Source organism: Lissotriton vulgaris, chromosome 2_1, assembly GCF_964263255.1.
Source record: "Lissotriton vulgaris chromosome 2_1, aLisVul1.2, whole genome shotgun sequence".
Lineage (NCBI taxonomy): Eukaryota > Metazoa > Chordata > Amphibia > Caudata > Salamandridae > Lissotriton > Lissotriton vulgaris.
Window position 1 is genome coordinate 1649955754 of NC_141687.1, and position 27920 is coordinate 1649983673.

General features: G+C 46.3%; 1 protein-coding gene across 2 annotated transcripts in view; it reads left to right on the plus strand.

Moving 5' to 3' along the window:
- The window catches only part of ASAP3 (ArfGAP with SH3 domain, ankyrin repeat and PH domain 3), a 398324-nt gene that overhangs the window by 55617 nt on the left and 314787 nt on the right, over positions 1–27920 (plus strand). For both annotated transcript variants that reach the window (XM_086957571.1, XM_086957572.1), the window contains one exon: positions 14717–14862. In XM_086957571.1, coding sequence (XP_086813697.1) covers positions 14717–14862 — 146 coding nt within the window. The remainder of the gene's footprint in view (positions 1–14716; positions 14863–27920) is intronic.

The following is a 27920-nucleotide window of genomic DNA, read 5'->3' on the forward strand; positions in this document are numbered from 1 at the left end:
GTTCACCCTCATAGCTGGCATAAGTGTTTTCATTAGCGTAATAATTCTTTGAGGAAGGTCAAGAATCAACTGGTCGGGTTTAGTAGCAGCTACTTGTCCGGCGTCTGCCGCTACAATGGCAGCCCAAGCACCACCTAATTCAGCCGGGTGATTCTCCTGTCGAATCTTTGCCCATACCGGTTGCGGTACGACATTGCCGAACAACATATCGATATCGGCAAGATTCATTACCGTAGCATTTACAAGCTGTGATAATTCTTTGTAATACCCTGTAGGATTCTTGCGTGGGTCAGGCAAAGATTGCTTCACCTGTAATACTTCCGAGCGTTTCCATGGGAGATGTATCCATATCCTCTGGAAGTGCGCCAATGTCGGAGGTTGAGCATTTGGATTCGCTGGTATCCAAACCGGCGGAACTTCACGCATAGGATATTGGCCAGACTCATCTGGTTGTTTTTCAACATCCTCAACAAACAATGCATGAGGGATTGGAGCCGGACGAAGAGATAGCAATCGTTCAACAGCACGTCGAACATTAGTATCCACTATCAGTCCATTTGCGAACTGAAGCTGGAGATCAGACAGGGCGGTCAGCACCTCGTCAGGCGCATCGGCCGCTATTTGATCATAAAGGAACTTGCACATTTCATTAAACACATATCTCTGGGTTGGTATATTGAATTGACAAAATGTTTCGAGGACAACACGGGGTGGACACCTAAGAGGATTTACCATCCAACCCATCGCCATATTATATAACGCAACGCGTTCTCTGTTTCCAGGAAGCTGACTACGTCTCTGAGGACCATCGGAACCAGCGGACCCATGAACAGGTCCGAGCGAATGAAAGAAACTAGCCGCAAGAGGAGAATTGCGACTACGAGTAGAGGGAGAAGCATACGATACAGGACTAACAAGAGAAGGAGTAGAAACAGTAGCAACAGCAGGGGTTAACAAAACAGGAGCAGTAGCAGGAGCAGTAGCGGGAACAGGAGTGTGTGGAAGCGGAGGAGCAGTAGGGATAGCAACAGGCAAAGGAGCAGGAACAGTCGGAAGAACGGGTGCAGGTTGAGGAACAGGCGGAGGAGGAATAGGCGGAGGAATAGGTACGGCAGGGACCACAGGAGCTGCGGTACCCTGTACGTACGGAGGTGGCGACTTCATGAGATAAGACATTAAGGGATCCTCAACTGGCTCTTCCTTCTTATCCGACTCCGTTGGTAAAGCGGGGTAACATTTATCTACAGTCATACGCTGTAATCGGTCAAACACTTCCTTATCCTTAACCTCCTTATCACGCTGAAATTGCTCTGCTTTCTTCACTATGGTAGCAACATTATCTCGCTGATTACGTTTAGTCTGTCTGATTTCTTTCTGTCGGGCTTCTTTGCGCCACAACCGAAAGGCATCAAACATGGCCGGCCTTGACTTTCTTTCGAACAATTTTATCTCTAGATTATCTAAGATCGGAGCTTCGAAGCTACCATGAGGTGGCCAACGAAGGTCGCCGTCCTTTTTCGTATATTTAATCCAGTAATCGTTAAAGGTAACTGGGCCTAGCCCATGCTTACTATAGAGCTCATACGTGGGAGTTCCAACCGGAGGTATCGGACACGAGTCCTCCAGTCGGGAATCCGTACCACAAGGTCTGAAACAACTAAACAAAGTACTGCGACCAGGCATCTTGCACACTAGCCGAGTTTCACAAACTTCAAGGGTTACGGGATTTACCAAGTCCCAGCAAAGAACAAAAACCCTCGGTTTTTGGCGGCTGCAGTCGTCAAACAACACAACAAAGTACGCTAGCAAAGTGTCACCGACAAAAACACTCACACAGCGCTAACAACAAAAACACTCGCTAAAGTGTCAACAACCAAGAACTATGGGAGCGACCCACAAATACTTAACTCAAAAATCGATGGCGTCGCCAGGAAGGCCCGTCAATCGTCTCGCTATACCAAGGTCTACGCCAGGCGCCAAAACAGGTCTACAGTCAGGGCAGCAGTCCGTCGCAGCCGTCCGGAGGCGGGAATCTTCGCGGGAAAAGTCTTCGGGCCACTTATTTCGACAACAGGATCGATGAAGCGGAGTGCACCTTCCCTCGGAGATTTCACACGAAGTTCCTCACGATCGTCGGGCTTGGACCGGTACCACTGATGCAGCCCCACGTTGGGCGCCAACTGAAGGACTGGGTTCTTTAAGACCCAGCGGTGCCAGGGCACAACACCTGAAACCTTCGTGGGTAACCTGCTCCGGCGTACGAATCACAGAGACACGGGACACTTCCTTCGACGTCAAAGATTCAAGGTTTATTTGCTGCAGGGAACACAGAGATCACGACAAGTACACCACGTGCAACTTGGGGAGACTGCTTCAAATTGGTTCTGTGGATCGCTCCTTTTATACAGTTTTTACCCATAGGATAACATTGAACACAAAAGTTTACAACCCGGTTCCCACCATTATCCCCCAGAGGGGTCGCTTTGGTCACTTTGAAACACATGAGGTCCGGAACATAAGCGCGGAAGCATTTGGCGGTTCCCAACTGTAAAAACCCATCTTCCCACCATTAGCAAATTCCAATCAGCAGTAAAACAGATCGAAATAGGAACAAGGACAGGTGTAGAGGAAGACGGAGACAGTGGGGAGATCGGAAAGGGTGTCAAAGGGGAGGTAACGGGAAACACGAGATACAGGCATCAAAGGGACGTGCCTAATGAGATGCACGGCTGAGACAATAAGTCCGTGCGGCAAGATGAGCCTCGAACGGCGCCATCCGCCTTACAGTAGCAACCCCCTCGTCATAAAGACACTCATAAAGAACATGTGTCTTCCGCGGATATTTTGGGAGTCCCAGGGTCGCGAAGCGGACAACGTCCGTTCGCTGGCTACTTGAGGGCAAGAGACAAAATGGATGCCATATCTAAGATGGAACCCGTGGGTACAGATGAAAAACCCACATAACAAACAAACGGTTTAAGTTAGCACAGCGAAACTGCGCGCACTTACTAAACTCGTCATTTGCGGTTCATAGATACCAGACTCGACCATATTCGTGCGAGTCGAAAAACACCACTTACAATTGTCACGAAACCTCACTTCTGTTGAAAAATCATCAGTATGCACTATGGTTGAAAGATTTTTAGTGACTGAAACCCAAGTAAGATTAGGCTGCACCTCAGGTTGCAGCCTAACTATTACCTTGGCCTTGGTTATTTTGACGGGGTGTTATTTCCTTGGTTCGCTGTTGCATTGGCTGCCAAACTGGCTGTGACTGCAGTTAGAGTAGCAAATTAACCGTAGTGGGTCTCGTGGTAATCAGGCCCCTGAAGTCAGTGTACGGGCAGCAGTACTGTATGTGAAGGAAAGTGTCAGTTGCTGCAGAAAAACAAAAAATCTGCCAGAAAGGGGAATAGTATCTTTCAAAAAGCAGAGTCTATTGTCCCAGTCATTTTCTCGTGCCTTCAAGTTTACCCATCAGTGGTAAATGATTAGCTAGCAGGAAACCGATTGTGACAGGTGGAGGAATGTGCCACTTACACCTGTACTTCAGAAGAGAAAAGAATAACAGGCCACATTCCGAGGAAAGTTACGGAGATGGAAATTTAATACCACAATTTACTTTTTTAGTCAAACAGCAATGTTTTCTCACATGTAGTTTTCGATTGAAGTGTTACGTACTCAAGGACTTTTATTTTCCAAACTTTTTTTATTTGCTAATGTTTTTAACTTCATCAACTACGCCTTAACAGTCTATTGGACATTGACATTTTTAATGGGGCATTACTGTGAACCACTTTAAATAGGGCGTTCGGCTTCTCGTAGCTTGGTCACGGGTCCGCTGGTCTTTCCAAGTGTTTGGGGGACTGGAGACCTGTAGTTACAATAATGCCCTTAAGTGGAACAGGATAATATCTTCTATTCTTAAGGGTTAGCTAGAGGTGGCTGGTAGGCTACCTCAGCACACAAATTTCCAGCATCTGCACTTGACCTCTAGAAAAGGACAATAACATAAGGTATTCCATTTGAATGCATGTTGGACGTTTCACTGTATTGTGGAAAGGTATTCCCAAATTCTGATGTACTAGAGAAGTGTCAGATTTTTAGAAAGACATTTTAGAAAGGATATCACAAATAAATGGAAACGAAATTAAAAATGTTTAATGTCATCCTCTTCAATGGCCCAGCTGAATACAGTGTGACCAACTCGGATAAAAAGACATCGGATAAAATAATGAAGATACAATACAAAACATTCGGAAGTGGATGCACAGAAGCTTTGTCAGACCATAGGAAAGGTTTTAGGTTAACTGAAGAGGGGAGTGAGTGGAATGCATGAGAATGGGTTATCGCTGCTCTGGCGAATAACCAATGTTCTTTGCATTATGTGTTTTTGATTTGGCAGCATCCTAAAGTGATGGAATATTTACAATTAAAGGATGTTAATCCCAAAAAAGCATAGTTGACATAAGTATGCTCAGCACAGAATGGGAAGAATAATAAGGAGAAAAATTAAAGCACACAGAACAAGCATTAGGAAAGCCAGGAGTTCTGGTTTGCATGATGAGTCCTGACTACAGTATTAAAAAACATCTGATGCAGTGAGAAAAGATTAGTGTTTGCACACCACAGATCTATGAGATAAATTATTGAGTATGTCTTGATTCGGTGTAATTTTTAAGTAAAAAGTCACTCTTGCATTACAATGCAAGCATTTCACAGGAGACAAAATGATACCGCGAAAAGCCAATAAAATGAGATTATACAGAAATGCACCTCTACGTCAGACCGAAGCCCGATCTGTATATATTTTAAATATATGGTAACAATATGCCGGGTCACACGAATAATGCGCTGGGGTAAGGCCAAATTATGTGGTAGGGTTGACTAAATTATGTGGCAAGAAAAGTCCAATTACGCGGCAAATTCAGTGATAGTATTACTTCATCATTCATTTTTTTATACTTATTAACCCTGTCAGGTCATGGGTTGCATAGTACAGGTTTGACACTCAAATATAGCATTAAGCAACAGAAAGGTGACCAGTCATCCTCTGTCAAGGGGCTGCCACTGGAGTGTAAACATGTAGTTACATTTTTAGTAACTTTTGAACGGTTTCAGCTACCAACAATGTTTTTGTTTGTTAAAATCTGCATTTTGTGCAGCAGATGACAAATTATGTGGCACATGCAGCAAATCCATAATTATACAAAAACGCATAATTGCACTGGCCTCTATAATAGGGCTCCTGAAAGAATTGTAGTATCCCCTTGGCTCTGCTATAAGATTCTGGTACAAATATTATGAAATAACAAATGAATATAAAAGAACATATGTTTTTGCTTGTTTGTTACTTACACCACGGAGGAGCAGCGCCCGGGCAGAGGGCTACGGTGAGCTCAGCACCACCCTTCGGCGCGTCCTTGCCTGATCATTTTGAAAACCATTGGGAGGAGCGGAGCGGCGTGCAGTGCGAAGCCGGAAAACTGAAACATATGTTTTATTCAATAGTCCAAAGTAAATCAAATTAAAAACACCATAAAATACATAGTTTAAAAAAACAGATCCCTCCCAAAATACAAAAAAAGCAATTTCAGTTCAAATACATTCACCACAAATTATGACCCGCATAATTACATACATGAACAGACACATGTAAGACATTCAAATTTGTGCAATACAGTTTGTACACTCTAAATCCTTTTTAAAACCTTAATATATCACACTGTAAAATCTGTACTTATGCTATGGAGTCTTGAATTGTACACAAAAAGTGCGTCAACGCGTTTCTATGGTAAACAATGATTAATCCATCTTTGTCAAGACTATATCTTTGACTCTGTCCTAAATGCAGGGTCATGTACAATAATTCGCCCCTGTTTCCGGTCAAACGACGTCAAGAGTACGGTGTTGCCAAATAAAAATTGTTCACTTCTAATGAGAGTGTCACGGAAAGGTCCTCCTCATAGGAGACTTGATATATGGTGATATGGACGCCCTATAATAGGGCAGACAGACAGCTATGCTGTAAAGCCAGGCCAAAAAAATGACCAATTGGCAGGGCACCTTGGTACCACTGGTGTTTGAGGCTGATGGTCCAATTCTACTATAAGCTCCATCCTACTGAAAAACAATTAAGAATGCTAGACAAACAACACAAATACCCCAGACAGTATGTCACATGTTCAAGAAGAAGCTACGCTAAAATAAACAGATAAAAACTGATCACTTTATGCTACTGAGCTCTTTCTGGTACAAAATGTGGAGGAAAAAAATTAAGTCTACTTCGGGCTTCAAGGCAGACAGCTAAAAACACATAATGAATAAGAACTGTTAACAATATGGACCGATTGATTAACTCCACTCAATGAAATTTCTTCTTTAGTTAATAATAGATTGCACTTTTAAACCACCTCCTTTATAATCATGTTATGAAACTTTGGTGTACAAATACTGAGCGTGGTCACCTAAATTTGAAACTGTGACTGGCAGGCAGCAGGCGCATTATACCACTGAACCTCAATATGGCTTGGTTGCTAATTCATCTCAGAACGTCACATAAACGTCTCAAAAAGGACTGTTACCTGCACAGAAATAAAAAATGTGGCATGCTTCAGAGCAGTGACCTAAAGATTACTACGGGAAAACTGACGTCAGTCTGTTCTCATTCAGACTAGTGTTTTCCGTTGTTCTAGCCTTTCTGTATAGAAAACAAAATACATTGTTCTGAATTTTGGAACATTAAAGCAAATACATTTCCCTTGATCTAGCACAAGATGGACTGTAAATGGCGTTGGTTCTGCGAGTCCCTCTTTGGCATGTGTCCTAGTGCTAATGGTTAAAAGCAGAATTTCAGTGTAGGTTTCCCAAAGCCTGCAGGTGTCGTCTGCAGTGCAGCTGTCTTAACCGAAAGCAAAGACTGTTCGATCGGCTGAAGCAATCGCACAAGAACACGTGTACATAGTATTTCCTTCTATACCACTAACAGATGGAGCGTTCACTAACAGGTCAGTGTGCCACCTCCACTCTCTAGTGGTGCTACGGTTATATACCGCAGAACAAATGCACAATAGTATTCACAACAATACAACAATTTCTTATCTTGCAAAGTAGCACAGTGAGTTGCACGTTTTCGTTTTTTTGTTTCTTTCAGTTTTATGTAGCGGGAGCGCGACCCGAAGGTATCGGAGCGCTTTACATGAGCACCAGTTACGTTATACAAGGATACATCCATTTTTGGTAGGCGCAGGGAGATTAAGTGATTTGCCCAGAATCACAGGATGTCGAGCGTCGTTGCCTAGACTCGAACCTGGTTCCCCAGCACCAGAGCTCGCAGCTCTGGCTGGTACAGGCCACATCATGACCTGTGTGAAACCTGTAGGTCACAGGTGAAACTATCGGCGGACAGGGAATAGCCTGTAAACCACCAGAATGACGCAGCAATCCATCTATGTAAGCCAGAGTAGCTGAGTGTGATATGCTTCTGTAAATTACATGATTTAGGAGCACAATATGTTACATATTCACTGTAACTTAACATTTATTGCACTGTTATTCAACGATATGTTACAAAGAAACCTTTGTGTGAATGACATGTTTTTGTTTTTAGTTGAATCATTGTATCTTTAAAAAATATATCCAGAGAAGTCTTTTTTTGTAATTTTATGTAGCGGAACTCCACCAAAAGGTATTGGAGCGCTTTACATGAGCACCAATTACATTACACAAGGACACATTCCTTTTTGGTAGGCACGGGAAGATTGAGTGAAAAAAGAAAATTGGTTAAGATTGTTTCAACTTTATGATTTTTTTTCTTTCTTTTACAGATATGTGATGACTGTTTGATTAGAAAGTGCTCATTTTTGGTAATCAGAAAAAAAACGTTTCAATGAAAATACCCACATGGATTAAACCCAGATCAGTTGACTGGGGTGAGTGTTTGATTTGCTCAAACGCTCCGTCCTTCATCCCCTTTTGTATCGCTTTGTTCGCCCTAAGTTGGCAGGGTATGCTCAGACGTGAGTCCCTTGCTCACTTGGCCACTGGATTAAAGATAGCCTGGCTGATGAGGATTATGAATCCGAAACCGATCATCCCAGGATGCTTGTTTCCGGTCCAGGGAGACATGGCTTGGCAGTTCGGGCTGGACTTTTCCCGTGAGGCACAGGGTCAGACTGATTTGCATATAGCCATGTCTGAACTGGGGTTGCAGAGTGGGCTAAAGAACGGTGCTGGATTAAACCCAGATCTTTTGACTGGGTGTGAGTGTTTGATTGATTCAGATGCTCCGTCCATCACCACCCCCTTTTGTACCGCTGTTCCAATGAGGCACAGGGTCAGACTGATTTGCATATGACCATGTCTGAACTGGGGTGGCTGAGTGAGCTAAAGAATGGTGATGGATTAAACCCAGATCAGTTGACTGGGGGTGAGTGTTTGATTTGCTCAAACGCTCCGTCCATCCTCCCCTTTTGTATCGCTTTGTTCGTCCTAAATTGGCAGGGTATGCTCAGACGTGAGTCCCTTGCTCACTTGGCCACTGGATTCAAGATAGCCTGGCTGATGAGGATTATGAATCCGAAACCGGTCCCAGGATGCTTGTTTCCGGTCCAGGGAAGACATGGCTTGGCAGTTCGGGCTGGACTGTTCCCATGAGGCAAAACCACAGTTGATGGACAGAATGCAGAACAATGTCATACATTCACCCCAGAGTGGGCTAAAGAACGGTGATGGATTAAATCCAGATCTTTTGACTGGGTGTGATTGTTTGATTGATTCAGATGCTCCGTCCATCACCACCCCCTTTTGTACCGCTTTTGGCCGCCATAAGTGTGGCAGTGTATGCTCAGATGTGAGTCCCTTGCTCACTTTGCCACTGGATTCAAGCAAGCCGGGCTGAAGACGGCTGGATTGCCAGAAACCGGTCCTCGGAAGCTTGTTTCCGGTCCAGGGAAGCCATGGCTTGGCAGTTCGGGCTGGACTGTTCCCATGAGGCACAGGGTCAGACTGATTTGTATATAGCCATGTCTGAACTGGGGTAGCAGAGTGGGCTAAAGAACGGTGATGGATTAAACCCATATCTTTTGACTGGGTGTGAGTGTTTGATTGATTCAGATGCTCCGTCCATCACCACCCCCTTTTGTACCGCTGTTCCCATGAGGCATAGGGTCAGACTGATTTGCATATGGCCATGTCTGAACTGGGGTGGCTGAGTGAGCTAAAGAATGGTGATGGATTAAACCCAGATCAGTTGACTGGGGGTGAGTGTTTGATTTGCTCAAAGCTCCGTCCATCATCCCCTTTTGTATCGCTTTGTTCGCCCTAAGTTGGAAGGGTATGCTCAGACGTGAGTCCCTTGCTCACTTGGCCACTGGATTCAAGATAGCCTGGCTGATAAGGATTATGAATCCGAAACCGGTCCATGGAGGCTTGTTTCCGGTCCAGGAAAGATATGGCTTGGCAGTTTGGGCTGGACTGTTCCCATGAGGCACAAGGTCAGACTGATTTGCATATGGCCATGTCCGAACTGGGGTGGCTGAGTGAGATAAAGAATGGTGATGGATTAAACCCAGATCAGTTGACTGGGGGTGAGTGTTTGATTTGCTCAAATGCTCCGTCCATCATCCCCTTTTGTATCATGTGCTTTAGGACATTTGCATATGTACACTTTGTTATGCGACATATTAAGGCACCAGTCACGTCGAAAAGTGATGCCAAGGTCACAAACAGGGCGTTGTGCAAAAACAAGGATTTGTTTGCCGCCTGGACTTCGTATATCGGGTGCCATTGTTATGTATTAAAGCGCTCACTTGTGAAGTTTCTGATCAGAAACAGCCCACACAGAAGACAGACATTAGAAAGAAAAACAGGCATACATCCAGCACAGCACAGGTGTGGTCTTATAGTTGGGGATCACCATGCTGACAGCAGTATAAGTCCTACCCCACACTCAGCACACCAGCCACCAACTGGAGATGCTGACACAAATATGTAACACCCACCTGGGGCAGCCCAGCTTGTCTAGTCAATGAATAAATATCATGGCTCCCGAACACCACCGCTAACTAGAGTCAACTAACTCACCTGATCTGACATGCTGAGAACTGAACAAGCCAAATTACCCAGCCCTCTGGCCACACCTATTTAACTTTGCAGCCCACTGAACCGTAACTAAAACACACACACCTATTGCATGCAACAGCAGAACCACAAACACAATATTGATGTAAAAAAAACTCAAACACCAAATCCAGTGTATAAATCATGGCAAGAAATTACTGTACCTGATAGCGCCAAGGCCGTTCTGGTGGGAAAATGTGCATCATACAATTATTTTTCATTTTTGTTCTTCTTCCCTCAGTTTTTACATCAGATCTAGACCTACTTATGAGCAAGTTTTTGATCTAAATGAAATGTAACATGCCAAGCAAAAGCCGTGCAAGGGCAACTCCCTGTGACTGAAATGAACAGAGCTGCAGCTCATAAAACACTTTAAGCTGGATGAGAATAGAATAGAATAGAATTTGCTGTAAAACTTCAGACACCGTGGGGGAAGAAAAGCAGGAATATGCATCATTTCAGTTTGGTTACCCTGTACGCCTTTATATACAGTCGTATTTTTACGCAGGAGTCTTTTGATGCTGTGGGGTTCTTGCGTGAACGTTTTTTGTGCAGCAGTCTTGGAGTGCGACGGTCCTGCTGTGCAACTACCTTTCCTGCAGCAGTCTGTTGAAGAAAGCACTCTTAAGGGTTAGATTCCCACCCCAGTTCACCACGGCCTGCTCCAGTGATGCTGGGGCTCCCCCCCACATGCGGGTGGCCCCGTGGCAGGCTTCTTCCTAGCGCAGCCCAAGTTAGTGATGTCGAAGATAACGTTTCCCAGCTGTTTGGATAAGATTCTAGTTTTTCCGCGCACTCTTCCAGTATTGTGCCTGACCAATTTTCACTGGAAAACGTCCAGCGCTGGATTTCACTGCACGTGTCCTCCTTTGGAAAAGAAAGTGACTTAATGTTGTGTATTTTTGGCATGGCCACCCTTAAAGATGTATTGTGAGTGACGGAGAGTTGGCACTGGTTCTTTTTTCTGCCCTTTTTGCATGGAGTGTATTTCTATGCGCTTTACAGGAGGTTCCTCTCTGCACCTAGTTCATCATCAGCGGTGCTTTTCCATAGGCAGGTATAGCAGGGCCCTCAGTGCTCCCAATGCATCGCCACGTGGTGCATTTCTATCAACAGTTGGATCGGGTCTCTCATTTTGAAAAAAGTGAAGGATGGAATGCTTGAGCTTGAATTCATTTCAGCCACTGGTAATTACTCCGGAACTCAGCCCTGAAAACTCAAAACTCAAGCACAGTCCCCTGCATTAACTAAACCTAAATGTGAGGCCTTGGCTTCTTTTTTTTGTTCAAGCACAATGTCTTGATATATTTTGTCAACTTTTTGATCAGGCAAGAAATGTCTCCGTCGCTCCTTCACCTCCACCTTCTCTTCGTAGTATTGACTCACTCTTAAATCAAGCGGAACAACTGGATCTCCCTGAACATTCCCTTACGACTTGGCCTCTACTTACCACAGAAAGTTTAATAACACACTTAAACAATATTAAATCCGGATCCCCAAATGATCCTTTACCTGTTTCAATATTAAAGCAGTTGAGCTCTTCTTCACTACCTGTGATAATCAATCTCCCTAATGCCTCACTACAGGAAGCCGTCATTCCATTATCATGGAAACATGCTATGATCCATCCCCTCTTAAAAAAGGCAAATGCCGACCCTGATGTGCCCAGTAATTACCGTCCGATGTCTTTACTTCCTGTCTTTTCAAAGATTCTAGAAAGACATATCCACCAACACCTAAATCAGTTTGTAACAACACACAGTCTTCTTCATCCTTCCCAGTCAGGCTTCAGAGCGGGTTTTTCCACCTAAACCACCTTACTTAGGGCCACTGATAGCATACGGCAACATCTGGACAATGGAAACACAGTCGCGCTCATTTTATTAGATCTGAGCGCCGCCTGTGATATGGTTTTCAATGTTGTGCTAATAAACACACTTAAGTCACAGGGCATCGGCGGGCCTGCCTTAAACTGGCTTATTGCTTTCCTCTCAAAACGCACTTTCCAAGTTTTCTCACAAACAGCCTGCTCTGAACTCCATTCTTTTGCCCATATGGTGCCTCAGGGATCCATCCTCAGCCCATTTTTATTCAATCTTTATGTAAGACCACTTGCCGAGGCAGCTGAAAAATCAAATGCTCAGTCGTTTCTCAAAATTGACTCTAACAAAATAGCATCTTGGATGCAGCAATATTTTCTTAAGCTTAATGGAGAGAAAACTGAAATATTGGTGTTAGGAAAGAAAAAAGATCTATGGAACCCCCAACACTGGCCATGTGAAATGGGTCATCTTCCGTCCCCCTCCCCTCAAGTTAAAAATCTGGGCATCACAATCGATGACTCACTCAGCATGCACCCCCAATCAATCAAAGTTGCAGCAACTTGTTTCACCATTCTCAAATGGTTAAGGAAAATCTGTTGGATGCTACCAGAATCTACCAGAAAAAACGTAGGCAATGCCTTAATTACATCGAGGCTTGTCTATGGAAATGCACTTTATTTGGGGTCGAACAAATCTGTAGTCCATAAACTACCAATGGTACAAAACGCGGCTGTCCGACTTTTGTGCGGAGTCCCTAAGACCACCTCCATTTCGACCTATCGACGCAAGCTGCACAGGCTTAAAATCGATAACCAAATAAACTTCAAGGCACTGAGTTACATGCACAAAATGAAATCCTGTTGTGCCCCTCGTTATCTTCAGTCCTTATTTTCCTTCCCAAAATCTCTGCTCTGCCACTCAAGTAAGGTTCGTAGTCCCTAAATTCAAACTAGCCCGGATGGGTGGTAGGTCTTTCTCTTATCTTGGTCCCCCCCACCTGGAATTCTCTACCCACAGCACTCCGCAACGAGACAAATTATACTCAGTTTCGCAACTCCTTGAAAACTTGACTTTTCGACAGTTAGACTGCCTCTGTCTGTTTCTTCTAAGCCCTGACTTGTCCTTTACGCTGGGAAACCCTTTTTGGGTATCTGCTGCGCACTATAAATTAAAAAACTAACTAACTAACTGAACCGGAACACAAGCAACCCAGGCCCAATTTCACCCTTATTACTGGCTCATCAGCCAGGTATAGCTTGGTTTCAGTGACACAGTGTGCACGGTACCCACTCCTTGGCAGACCCCTCCTACTTAGGGCGATCCAGTAAAGTACACAAAAAAGTGATAGTTGGAATGCTTGAATGAATCTCAGCCGCTGGCAAGTACTCTGGGTTGCATCCTAGTACATTGTTACTTTGCATACCATGCCACCTGAGTTTGGACCCAGCCATATGCAAACCAGTCTTGACTCTTCTCCATTGAGAACAGTCCAGCCCACACTGGTTTCGAGGAGTGAGGCAGGAATATCCATACTTGCAGGCTGGTATGTCAGCGATGGAGGAGCAGTTTTAAAAACAGATGGCCACCATCTTGTTCAGTGTGCGTGGAAAGAGCCCCCTGGCATTCATAAGCCCTCCTGTTGCCCACATATTCCACTTACGCAAGTGTACATCCTTCATGTATATCCAGAAACCATTAAGGCAAGTGACCTCAGTTAAAGAGGCTAGACAATCCTTTACGACAGAGGACCAGAAGGCATGCTCCCTACAAAGGTAGCAAGGACCGGGTTTTGTCCCTTGGCTGTAATCATGCTGCTATCACCACCAGCCACTGTGTATCCTGCTTAAAGAGGCGGTAGTCGCCCCAGGTGTCTCCCTGACATCAGAGAACACATGGTATCGACAATAATGACTCGAAATACCTCCAGTGGCCTTACATGAGTGTGAAGTCCACTAGAGAAAAAAGATAGGGTAGTTCAGAAAAGCGTCCAGCCCAGAATTACTAAGTCATGCAAGGACTTTCCTCCCAACATTCCTCTGCGACCCGTCTATTCTTTTAATGCCCTTCGTGTCTGCCTTTATGCGACAATATAATGCTATTTGCTTTCCCCGTCTTTTTTCTTTAAGTGTTGCTCTATGTGCACCCTCTCTGCCATTATTGCGTTATACTTTCGTTGATATTGATGCTCTTTGTGTCCTTTCTCTTGTACTAATGTCTTATATGTCTGAGGGATAGAGAGGTGTGGCGCCGCGGCCATGGCGACTGACGCTGGCCGCCGAGGATCACGGTTCGATCCCTGGCTCCGGCGGGAGGGATCTGTCCATGCTGCTTTGGGCAATAGCTCGATTTATCTTCCCAATGAACCCAAGCGCCGAGGTACCCCTCGGGGGTGATTTGTGCGCTATACAAGTACTGGATTTATATGCCCCCTCTTTGCTTTATACATTAATGCACGGTGTGCCAGAGCTCTGCCCGGTTTACAGAATGCCCCATAGGTTTTGACTTTCTCTCATTATTGCCTCCTCAGTTTGACTTATTTTGTGCTTTTATGATCTTTTTAAGATTGAACAAAGATTGATATTGATTGATATTGCCTCCTCAGTTTGATTGTCTTTCTTTATCTTCAACGCCTCTTCAGGGGTAGTAAGCGCTATATAAATACCGTTACTCCTGAGCTTGCCTCTCTCTCATTATTGCCTGCTCTGGGTTCCACTGTGGCATTAGACTCCCTTTTCTCTGCAGTCCTCAAACCTCTCTTCTCCTTCCCTCCGCAGCTCACGTCGAGAATGAGGAGCAGTTTGTGGAGGCGCTAGAGAGCCTGGGAAACAACCATGCGACGCAGAACCACCCCGAGCTGTCCACAGGATTCTTGAACCTGGCGGTCTTCACCCGGGAGGTGACAGCACTCTTCAAAAATCTGGTAAAGTAGTCTTTTGCCTCTGGAGGGTGGGAGCCACGTAGGGGCGTTTGCCGTAGGGTTGGGAGCCCTAGTGGGCGCGACTTGTTGAGGAGAACAACGCCTACGATAAGGAGCATTCAACCAGGAGTCTCTAGCCCTGGATAGAGGGGTCTCTACCCCAGTAAAGCATCAGAAAAGGATGTGGTCCATTTGAAAATGTACTGAGCACCCCTCCACCTCCCCCCCCCCCCCATTAGGCTTCACTTAGGTTGCTTACTCGAGACATGCTAAGGACTTTAGCAGAGTGGAAGTGTCCGGAGCAATGAGCTCCCTTCCGCCAAGGGGTCTTTGTCTTGCATCTTGTTATAGCCCCATGGATATGGGCCCAGACCTCTCCTCAGTGCAAGAAGCACACATCCAATGGGGAGGGAGTGGAAGGGAGGGGGTGAATACATTATATAAATGCAGATACAAGAAGATAAGAGCGATTTCTTGTGGAGATCTGTCTTTGGAGCAAGGGCTCCAGGGAAAAGACTTTACAGGCAAGTTCAAGAGTTTCCCACCTATTGGCAGGAAAGTTGACTAGTCCATAGCCCCACACCAGCATCAGCGGTGGGGACTTTAATCCTTAGCCTAATTCAGGAAGGCCAGAGATTGTTACACAGCTGAAAATCCAAGGTTAAAAGGTCGAGTGGAGCCCAAAAGTGAATGGGCCATTGCCTCAATATTCATAAATAGAAATGTACGACTTTTAGATGTCAGAGCGCACCGTTGGGTGGTGGTATGACAATGTATGTGTTACATAACAGCCTTATTTGTATAGTTTTTCAAATGTCCGACGAGGAAGGGGGGCTCTTTCTTCGTCATCTTCTTGCTTCTTCAGTAACTTACGTTTGATTAGATTTAATGATTTTGATGAAAACCCTCTGATTAGCTACAGCTTTTCCCTAGTCTTTAGCCTCGTATGCTGGATATTACTATCGCAAAAAACATTGTCGGTCTTGCCATGTGGCAGAGTCGTGTAGCTGCTGTGCAGCATGGCTAAGTTGTTAATAAAAAAAAGCGCTATGATGCAGCCGCTGCTGACTGCATTATAGCACTTTTCTCATGGCAGGTGGGCATCATTACAACGTGAGGGAATAAGGTTAAGGAACACTGGTAGGGAAATAGAAAGGGCACCAAAAAAGTGCTCTGACGCTGCCAGCTCTCGCCATGTCCTATCACCTTATTTTTCCTATAGCGGGTGGAAGGTGGGTAACACAGACAACAGAGGGTTGGGGTGGGAGGGGAAGAGGCAACTTGGACATGGGAGCTGGTGGAAGCTACAGGGACAAAAGGGATTAGGGGTGGAAGGGAAAGAAGCAACACAGACAACAGAGGCACAGACAAGTGGGGTGTGGAAGAAGCAATACGGAGGCACGGGCCAGTGGAGTGGGGAAAGAATCAGTACAATACACAGGTGGGAGGGGAGAAGCAACACAGAATGTGAGATGGACACCAGGGGAAGAAGAAAAAAAGTAGTGTCACAGTGCAAACAGCGGAAGGCAGCAATAAAGCTGAAGCAAGTACTGCTTGGTCCATGCTCCAGCCAAAAGAAGAGGAAGTGAAGTTGGCACACACTAGCCAATTAGAAGTTAGTAAATAAGAGTGACAATGAAGCCAATGATCAGTAAGCAGGGGACGGGCTGCATGCGATTGTCTTTCTTACAATAGATGCAGTGGTGGCTTCTTCACTATGGGGAGGAGCGTTGCCCCACTGCTTTTGAGCAATGTAAAATAAAGGAAATATAAAAGAATGACTTTAAGTTATTATCATTTTATGTTTCCTTTGAGGGCGGGCGGATGGGTGGGACAGCTTTGCTCTCAGAGGAGGGCAGGGGATAAGTGGCTTGCCCACTCCTAAGTGCGCATTGACTGTTTGGTCGCCCTCTCAGGCCGCCCAAATCAGTCATGCGCACTTTCCCTGTTCTCCATGCAGGCTACATTACAGCCTGCGTGGAGAACAAGCCCAGGGCCCATTCTCTGGTTGAGTGTCGAACCAGGACTGTTGGACTTGGCCCTTCTGGCAGGTTCACCCTTGAACTTTTTGCCTTTTAGTGTTACATAATTATAATGATTTCTGGTCTTTGCGCACTTTAGCACTGTGGCGCAGTGTAAAGTGCGTGCGCTCTCTGAGTGCGTGTGTGAGATTGGCCTGCCCTCCCATAGGAATGCATGGGGAATGTGTGTGTCCATGGTAATTCCTGATGCGTGGGGAGTGCAAGGTTGAGTTTGGTATGTGCGAACTTGTGAGATTGAATGCTGCGCAATGATGTGTGCGGTGTTCATGTGTCTAGTGTGGAAGTGCCACTTCTAGAAGTTGGTGTGTCTATGCAGTGAATGTGCTGGCTTGTGATTGGCTGGAGCTGGCTGGTGTGCCAGGCTCCTGGAGTCTGGATGCGTCTGCCCTGGTGGTGAATGGGGAGATCTGTCTGTTGAAGGCAGGGAGGGGCTGCACCTGGGACCTGAATAGGGCTGGGCTTTCCCCACACAATGCTGGCTCCGTCCCATGTGGTGCGTCTAATAACCCTAGCCTGGCCAGTGAATAGTGAGAGGGGATGAGCCCATCAGAGTGCTCCCAAACCAGCAGCGTCTGAGACAAAGGGATTTTCTGTATAAAATGAGGCTGTGACTTCATGTTCAATGTTCTTGTTTGCCAACTTGAAACAACCAGGGGCGTGCTGCTGCTGGGGCCCAGGGGAAGGCTTTCCTCCCTGGGCCCCGGCCCAGCCCCTGGATGCTAGAGGAATTGCCTTGCTAGGAGCTGCTGTGCTCCATGTCTTACGCCCAGGACCTCTGGGACCCCTTTCCTCCTTTGTGGATTTTCCCCAGGCTTGTGACAGCCTTCCTGCGCCTATTCTTGGACTGGGCGTTTTTATTTGACTTTCCTCCTCGCTGTGCCTCGCAGATGCCCACCCTGCATGGAGGCCGACTGCCCATATTGCTGATATTTTAATTACGCCAGGTGCCCACCCCTACGTTTACTTTTGCTTCCCGGCAGGAGCCCACCCTGCCTTATGCCCACATTTAATTATTTTTATTGACGCGTGCCACCCCGTTTATTTAATTCACTACGGGTGCCCACCCCGTTGTTGTGCCCGATTTTGTCGCTAGAGTGGCCGAGGGAGCCTACCCCTCAATTTCTGCCCCCAAAGATGCCGCCGCCGCCGCCCGTGGCCTGCCTGACTGTGGGCGGGGCCGCAGGACGGAAGTGACACGGGCAGCCCGGAAGTGCGGCAGGAAGTGGTGCGATTGAGGAGGTCGGGAGCCTACCCCGCCTCCTTACTTGCCGGTGATGATCCCCGGTCCCGAGATGGGGGACCGGGTGAAGATGCCGGCGTGTGCAGTACTGCGGAGGAGGGTAGAGCCCCGCAGGAGAAGTACTGCCGCGTTTTGGAGAGAAGAGTCCACCGCGCCGGAGCCCGGTAAGTAAGGGCTGGGCAGGGGACCAAGTACCAGTGCGCACCCCCTCTCCGAAGGAACAGGTCCTGTGTGGGGAAGATACCACGTCCGAGCGGCCCCGTCTGGCAGTGGGCCGCTCCAACTCTTGGCGCATTAGTGGTCTTAGAGCCGCGAAGGCTCCAACGTGCCCAGTTGTTCAAAAGTCCCCATGAGGGGCTGGGCACCATTTGGTTCTTTAGAGCCCCGTGGCTCCAACGATGGCCTCCATTATCAAAAAAGGCCACCGCGGGGGTCCCCATGTCTGTGGCCATTTCGGGGCGTTTTATCGGCGCCTGGGCGGCCCCACTTGCAAGAGGGCCGCCCCAACGACCGGGGGCATATTTTTTTAAGGAGCCTAGGTGGCTCCCCCGCCCCTCATGCGTTTAGAGCCCACGAGGCCCCCCCAACGAAGGGGGGCATTTCGGGAGGTAGAGCGGCCCCGGCTGGCAGCGGGCCGCTCCCCCCAGTTGACATGATTTGTTTAGAGCCTGGAGGGCTCCCAAAAATGCACATGTGTGTGCAGAGCCTAAAGGGCTCCACCGTGTTGTGGAATCTGTATTTCTAGAGCCTGGAAGGCTCCCACGTGCGCAGTCTTTGTCCAGAGGGCTCCCATAGTTGGCGCAGCTTTGTTCCAGGGCCCCTATGTGTTTTTAGAGCCTAGAGGGCTCCAACCCTTGCACAGTTTTGTCCCTGAGGGCTAGCGAGAGCCCCTGTCGCAGTTTTGTCCTCCGCTGCCCAGCAAGTAGTGGCAGCTGCACCGTTTAGGTTTGGCTTTCTAGGGACTTGTTCTTTAGACTTAGGATTGAGTTGCACTCCTTCATCCCTACCTAGGCCTTCCCCAGCTGCGCAGCACTTAGTGCCAGCTGCAGCGTTTAGGCCTTGTTCTGTCACCAGCTGACCAGCAAGTAGTGGGCAGCTGCTACGTTTAGGTTTTGGCGCAGTGGCGCAACCTGGACTTGGATGTGAGTTATGTGCTACATGTGATTTCTGCACTAAATGTGATTTATGTGATATTATGGTTTATGTGCTAATGCTTTGGGTGTTAGGAAATATACTGCGTGTAGTATGTTTTGCGCACCCTGTGTTCTGACACCTCTGAATGTGTTTTTATGCATCATGTGTAAAGTTTCTGGCCTATACCCCTAAATGTATCTTTATGCTTAGGTGGTTGTTTTTCCTAGTATAGTTATGCTAGTGAGTTCATGGTTCCCTGCGTGATGTTTTCCTAAGGTAGTTAGGGTTGCGTAGGTGGTACTTACCTTTTACCAGTGGATACTGGTTGTGTGCTACATTTGCTATCTGGTGCTTAAAACTATCTCCAAGGGCTTGATACTGAGCTCGCCCCCTGACCAGAGTCCCAGGACCAGTGGACTCTATGGTGCCTTCCCTGCCAAGTTGCTGGTATTTGTCTGACCTCCTGGTGCTGCTGGAGCCCCGCCTGAAGTGTGCCTCGCTCGCCCCCTTTTGCAGCCCGTGCCTGGCCGCCCTAAATGCCTCGAGCCGCGCCGCTCTCCTCTGAGCCGCGCACGCTTCGCTGGGCCGCCCGCACCCTACCCCGTGCCTGGCCGCCCTAAATGCCTCGAGCAGCGCCGCTCTCCTCTGATCCGCGCCCGCTTCGCTGGGCTGCCCGCACCCTGCCCCCCTCCTCTTCTGAGTCGCACACTTTGGTCGTCCCAGCCTCAGAAAAAGCCCGGAGCCCCCTTTGGGAGGCGAGAAACGCCCGCACGCTTGTAGCGTACCTGCCGCCTCCCTCCCGCTCCGGTCTGCCGAGGAGGTCACCCGCATTGTCCCACGCCACCAGAACAGAAGGCACGGTCCGTTCCCGCCGCCAGTTATTATATGTTCCATGTTCTAAAAGTGTTACTCCTACAAAGTGCTAATTCTACCAACGGCTAGTTCTAAAAGTGCTTATTCCTGACAGTGGTCCATATGGCCCTGTCCCATGTATATAATCCCCTGTAAATTCTGCCCGTGCCTCTGGCACATTGTAAAGTGTGTGTTTACTATCTGATGTGTTTGGTAATACAAAGGCTATTTTTATATATCCTTGTGTGCAGTTCCTTTTGTGGGGGGCCTTGGATGTTGTTGCTGGTGGGTGCGTGCGCAAATTCTTAACTTGCATTGCCCTGGGGATCAGCCTTACTGCTTGTGTCACGTTGCCAAGGGGGTGAGCAGGGGTTATCTTTGGAGTGTAACTTCCTTGCCCTAACTAGAGTGGTGGTTTCTGCCTGGCTTTGGCGCAAGCCTCAGCCAACCAGAAATCCCATTTCTAACAAGGACGCTCACAACCAATCCCAACGATGCATTACAGCATTGTGATTGGTCAGGGGAGCCTGGGTGCTTACCAATCACAATGCTGCATTGCACTTTTCAAGCCCTCGTGCTTGTGGTGGCATCCACCTTGAGGGACGAGCATCGGCACGCAGCGACCATTTGTTTGTAATTAATGGGCTGCGCGCGCTTGTTTATATTTCTTTACTTTCCATTCCACTGCCTGCCTCACCCTCACTTGTCAACCAGTTCCTTTTAAACAACTTTGTGGCTTTTTGATCTCTGCCAATTACTGTGCTACATATCTAGCAGCTTCACTAAAAATAATCATATTTTGTCAAAAGTATCTGCTAGCATGTATTTTTGTATAAAACATTAAAACAGGGGCTGCTCTCCACACACACCATATAAACAAGCACTCTCTCCTAGCACATGCTGCCTCTCTTCTCAAGTTATAGGAAGGATGGCACTTAGAGTCAGCCCTGTTTTAACTTGAACCTGTGGCTGCTGTGTGCGCACAGATTTCTGGGGCTCTCTGTTTTTGTGGCTTCTTGATCTCTGTCAATAACTATGCTACATATCTAGTAGCTGCACTAAAAAGAATCGTATTTTGTCAAAAGTATCTGCTAGCATGTATTTTAGTATAATACATTAAAACAAGGGCTGCTCTCTTCACACGCCATATAAACAAGTGCCCTCTCCAAGCACATGCTGCCTCTCTACTGGTATAGCAAAGATGAAACTTCGAGTCAGCCCTGCTTTCTTTTGAACCTGTGGCTGCTGCGTGTGCACAGATTTCTGGGGTTATCTACAATAACAACCCAAGTGCACAATACAGAAACATATCAATCTATGGATATTAGCAATGAACTTCTAGTAGACAGATGTGGAAGACTTATCCGATGCGCTTATGCAATATTTACCGCAGATATGTGAAGTAATATTTTGCAATGGCATTATTACAAAAATATTCAAAGATATTGCAACAGAATTAATATATTTATAAAACATGTATAAACGTACATCATAAATATTTTTTGCCCCACTCAACTTACTTTAAAGTACTAAAAAGGCTAACTAAAAATTCTTACAATAAAATTTAAACTAACAAACATTTGTCAGTTATTCCTGGACAAACCATTGCCATTATCTTTGGTTACACACTTATAAGGTGCTAAAAAAATAACACATATTAGCAATGTCAATTGCTCAAAAATAAAATCTAAACTACCACACACTCTAATTGGGTGTTTTATGTATGCAAAAAAATATTACTGCACATTGCTCAGAAGGTACACTTTGCATTTTTATCCTTCAGGCTACTTTAGCATTAAAACTAATTGTAAAGCTGTTACACATTTGCTTTTTAAGCAAAAAAGCTAGAACAAGATTTTTCAGTAGCACACAATTCAATACTTTGTAGTAGTGTTTAGAAACATAGTTATGCTATAAAAACATTACCATAGCCAATATGTCTCGGCTTTCAGAACATACAAGTATTTAGTTATGCCAGTGATTGTTTTTCATACCTCTATGTTAGCTGGAGTCACGGGCAGCTTAAAAAGAAGCTGCTGTGACTCTGAGTTGCAAAGATTTGTACATGTTGTGTGCGGTTTGCACCTCCCACTTTTTCCCCCTCCTCACCTCGCATCAAGATTGCCAGTGTAGCTCAGAAGTAGTTCGCTTTGTTCCTCCATGTTTTATTTCTGTGATCCTGTCATTCTCCTGCGTCCCCATGTTCCTACCCACACAGCTGACGGGCAGTCCCAGAGAGGGAAAAAAGTGCCTCGAGGCTTCCTTTGACTTAATGGTGCTTTGCAAATGAACACTCAGGACACTGTCATAAATACTGGGGCAACAGGCAACATGCCAGCGGTCGCAAGCTGGTGGTCAAGGGTCGCAGCCAGTGCGACCTCTGGCGACCCCCTGATTGAAGTCCATAGAAAGTGGACAACACTGTACTCTATCATGAAAAGACGAGATGCAGAAATAATGCGTGTCAATAAATGTGCGCATATGTCAACCTGTTGTTGGGAGAACGCGTATGAAAGCAGCACGCACGTGTGCAAATGTAATCCTGGGAAAACCATGTGTACGTGTAGTATGATGTACACCAATACATTAAAAACAAACCTTTGCAACTCTTAGGTTTCTTCGGATGGAGTGTAAAACGACTTCAATGTTACCAAAATGTTCACAATGTGCTAGCTTACACTCTCTCATCTCCATACACACACACCTTTTGAGCCACATTAACTTTCCGAGGAAAGTAGGGGCTGTTGGTGTTTTATTGAACAGAGTGCAGGGAGCAAGAGGGTTCAGTGCAGTCCACACTGTCCGTAAGCCACAGGGGCTCATAAAAAACACACAGGTAGGGCAGGGGGTCAGGAAATGCTCACTCCTTCAGTTCCATGGCAGGGTGAGGATGCAAGGCCCTAGGAGTTGGAATCCGAGAACAATGTCACAAAAGGATTGAAGCAAAGACCCCATCCCCCAGCGCTTTGAGCAACCAAGTGCTGGCATGGCGCATATCCACCGTGACATCACCGTGCTTCACCTAAGCTATGACTAACGCTGAATTTCCATGTGTGTGTCAATATCGACCACAGTTAACAGTTCTCTGTCTGTGGGGTTGGGGGGGGGGGAGGTGATACCCCTAAACCGGTCCCAGGATGCTTGTTCCTGGTCCAGGGAGGACCTGACCAGGCAGTTTGGGCTGGTCTGTTCCCATGAGGAGCAGGGGCAAAACTGATTTGCATATGGCTGTGTTCAAACTAAAATGGCATGGCGAGCACAAAAATGATGGCTTTAACCCAGATTTGTGACTGGGGCAAATGTTTAATTTGTTCAGCTTTCTGTCCATCATCTGCTCTTTTTGCTTTTGTTGCCCTAAGTGAGGAGGGTATGCCCAGACGTGGGTCCCTTGCTCACTATGCTACAGGGGTGAAGCTATCCTGGATGATAAGGGGAAATACCCCGACACCGGTCCCTGGATGCGTGTTTCTGGTCCAGGGAAGACCTGGCCTGGCAGCTCGGGCTGGACTGTTCCCATGAGGAGTAGGGCCAAGGCTGATTTGCCTATGGTTGGATCCAAACTGGAATAGCATGGCGAGCAAAAAACTATGGATTTAACCCAGGGAAGGGTTGATGGTCTTGAAGGGATTCAAACCTGTGACCTTTAAAATCAGTGTCAAGTTTTTAACTCACCGAGTCATTCTTCCCACTCATAAGGATGCAAGTTTCGTTGCTTAACGTATGACTTTCACCCTCAAGCCCGAGGGCTCAATAACGCAAGCCTTGGATTCAGCAGCCAACTTGACACTGAGCCATTCTGCATGTTTGTACATTGCTTCCCCGGTACCTGGCAGCAGCTAGTGGATGGTAGCTGGATTCCTCTGCCTAGGTGGTCGACTTGTTCTAGCTGCAGCTGACTTTGGACCAGCATTCAATGCCAATGGCATGTCTGGTGTGCTTTCCAAACCAGGAGGCTGAAAGGCGCAGAAATGTAAGGGCGGGTTTGAGATTGGTATGACACTGGCTGTCGAAGACCTGTAAGAAGGGTAGGGAGACTATACCCAGGATCAGTCTCAGCTGTGGCTCCTTGATCGGGAGAGGGACACCAGGAAACTGATCCCACGATGGAATCCTCAATGTGGTGACGCCGACACCTTGGTGCAGTTCATGTTCCTGGCTCGGAAGCAAATGCTTTTCAAGCCAAATGTGGCCTCTCTTTGTGGTGAAATCCAATCAAATATTTTTGTAGTCCCTAGTCTAAATCTACTAGAAAAATCCTCCTCTCAAACAGTAGGGTGTTTCCTGCAGTCTAAGGATCCACTCACAGCCAGGTCCCCCTGTCATCCAAGGTGTGTGGATGGTCTCCCGATATTACCACTCACAGCCAGTGCAGTATTTAAAACCAGGAATGTGTTCCCTAGCGTTGCTGGAGGGTAGATGTCCAAAATGCCTTGGTTCATTTCGGGTAGCCCTCTGTCGCCTGCTTCTTCACGCAGGGCATCATCTCTCTGTGTGTATATGTTGGTGGCAAGGGGTGTTGGACAGGAGTAAAAGGGTACCAACAGGGCTTAAAGTGAGCTGAGCACCAGCAGTTTTTTAAAGGGGGCCTCGAAACTGGTCTCTATTGAGCTCTGTTTTATGCCCTCGCACAGGCGGCCCATTTTTTTTCTGGCCCGCAGTGACAGCAGGCACTTCGATCTGCTCATGCTCACACTGCTCGCTTCTCACTAGTGGGGAAGTTATGGCATGACGTCATGCTAGGTGAGCGTTGTAGAAGGGAAATCCTTTAAAGAGAGTAATTTGCTCTCTTGATTTCCTTTCTCTTTTTGAAACTCAGGAGCAGCAACATTGTTGTGGTGTCACCAGGGCTTTAAATGGAAGCTTTTTCTATATTATATACAAGCCATAGTTACTGCTTATTTATCTTATGCAACTAACAACCATTGACAAAGCCAATAGTTCTGACTTGTTGTTGGTATGATGCTACTTGTTGTATTATATATCTGGACGCAATGACAGAAACAGCTAAATACAAGTCGGGCGGCACACTATGCGAAGTACAGATTTTTAACTTACGTATTTTTAAGCCATGCCCTTAATTACATTGGCCACGCCCCTCTGAGAGGACCCCCCTCCCCCCAAGTTTTTTTATCCCACTTAACGCCCTGGGTACCAATAATTGCTTGAATGGGAGTATGGTTCTTGTGTAGAGCGCTACGGTGATCCCTGGTCCCCATTTGTCTTCTACAGATTGGCGTTCGCCCCCACCCTCCAGCCTCCCCCATTAGCTGGCTCTTTCTCTGTGCCATACTCACTTCTACAGCCCATCTTGAATATACCATCTTTCCCCTACAACTGTTTTATAAAGAAGCCGGGCACCTGCCTAATATCGCAAACATGCTTGCATCTTGCGTGCGTGGGGTGCCAGCGAGGTCTTTTTGCAGTTGCACTATTCAGATGACTTCCTTGTAGTGGTATACACGTGCAAGTTCATGCGTTCTTACACGCGCGTATTTGGGTGCATGCTGCCAGTTAACTGACATGCACGCTCTGTATATATTTGTGTATGGCTCTATGTTCTGGGTTCTTTCCCCATGGTTGCCAACTCCAACTATGCCAGTTGGAGTTGGGAGCTGACAGCGTGATGAGGAACGCATCATTGCCTTTGTCTCTTGTCTGCTTTTCCTATCCAAATGAGCCTACAGCAGAATTGAGAGAGAGGTGCTAGCGTGCTCCTGGGCAAGAGAAAAGTTCAAGAGTTTTCTCTGGGGCTCACATTTCACCCTTTGACTGACCACAAACCCTTGCTCCTCATGCTCAACTGCAGTGGCTCTGGCAAGGCTTCCGCCAGACTAGGTAGATTATTGTCTCGCCTGCAAAAGTACAATTTTTCAATTAGGCATGTTCCTGCTGAAAAAAATGTCAGAGCAGACTGCTCGTCGAGGCTACACTTGACTGATACGAAACCTGATGATGTTAAGAATAATGTAGAGTATTTGGTGGTCAACCTTGAGGAGGTACTATTGTCAGCTTCGGGCACTGTGCCTAAGTCTTAGTGGATGGAGGTACTTGATAAGGATAAAACATTAAAGTTGGTCAAATAGTTTGTAATTAAATGTTGGCCGAAAGAAAGATCAGTAGTACCCCCGCTAAAACCATTTGCTCAGATTCAAGAGGTACTTTCAGTGCTTGATGGTGTGCTTTTAAGGAATGATGCATGCGTTCCTCCCTCTTCCATTAGGGAGAATATTATTGCAGCAGCACATTCTGGTCACTTGGCTGTAGGTGTCATGTATAAAAACATAAAAAAACAATTTTGGGTGGCCGTCTTTAGACACTCAAGTTTCCATTTGGGTATCTTAATGCCCTGCATGTCTTCTCTCTGACAAGCATTGGATGGCTCATCTTATACCTCTACACCCAGGTCCCTTGCCAGAAATGTTTGGTCCAAAGTGGCCATGGATTTTGCAGGCCCATTTGACATTCTACCCATGAGTCAAAAATACCTCATAGTTTTGATGGACTGTTTTTCAAAATGGATTTATTTTGAATTTGTTTCTGCTCCCATCACTTCAAATGTTGTAAAATTCCTGCAAAAAACTTTTGATATAGATTAGCCCCCCAGAGTATTAATAATGGATAATGCCACTCACTTTACTTCAACACTAATTAAGGTGTCTCTTTGCAAAATAACATGTACAACACTTAGAAGTGGCACTATATTCTCCAAGTTCAAATCGCTTAGTTGTAAGAAACAAACAGTTTTCTTAAAGAGGGGGTTCAAACAACTATAGCCAATAACTTACCAGTGGAAGAATTTTTAAGAAAACAGATGTGAGCTTATGCCGTCACTCAGCACAGCACAACTGGTGTATTGCACCCTTTTGTCTTTTAAGGAAAAGGACACCAAAAAATATCATGTGTCCTGATTGGATTAGGGACATGCTAGCGAAAGAAAAAATGTGCTGGTGTGAGGCAGAGGCGCAAATATAGTGAAATTTCGGGGGGCTAATACAAATGTCGGGATGGGGGGCTAATTCTTCCAGCAATCGGCATAATGAAGATGCAAGGGCTCTAAGAATGGGTGAAAGAACAACAAAGCCTCATTAACAAGTAAATGGTCTTTTAAAGACCTGTGAAGTACTCTGGTACGGCTGTGTTTGTGCCGGGGAAGCTGTCTCAGCCCATGCTGACACGCACGATGGGGGGCTAAAAACCTGTGAGCCCAATGGGTGTTGCACGCCTGGTTTGAGGTCAATGATCAGGTTAAGTTGAAGGTTTCGCAGAAATAGAAAGAACAACAACCACACTGTGATGCAAAACATGATGTGAGGGTGATTGATTTTTCAGTGGATGATTTGGTGATGCTTAGGACCCCACATAGAGTAAAGAAAGGTGAGACGAAATGTTCAGACCCACTCAAAGTTACTAAAGTTGCCAAAGGTTCATTGCAAATTTATGGTAGAGGCTGGTGGAGCAAAAGAGCTGTGGTGAAGCTCAACCCTGAACAAGCAAAGTTAATTAGTAGACATAGGATGCATGGTAATGACAGCAATTCATCTGCAAACTTGTGGATTCTATCACATCCACAAACTTTGTCAAGTTGTCAAGCAAGGGTTTCACAACCTCTTACAAATTTGTCTTTAACAAATGGTCCAGTTCAACCTCAAGTACAGAAGACCTTTGAGAAAGTATTTCTGAGGATGTTATACTTAAAGACATTATGCCTGGCACAAGTGCATTGGTGTTCAATCAATAAGGACTAGCCTATTTGTGAATTTACATGGACTCAAAACTGTATGTCAGAATGCAAA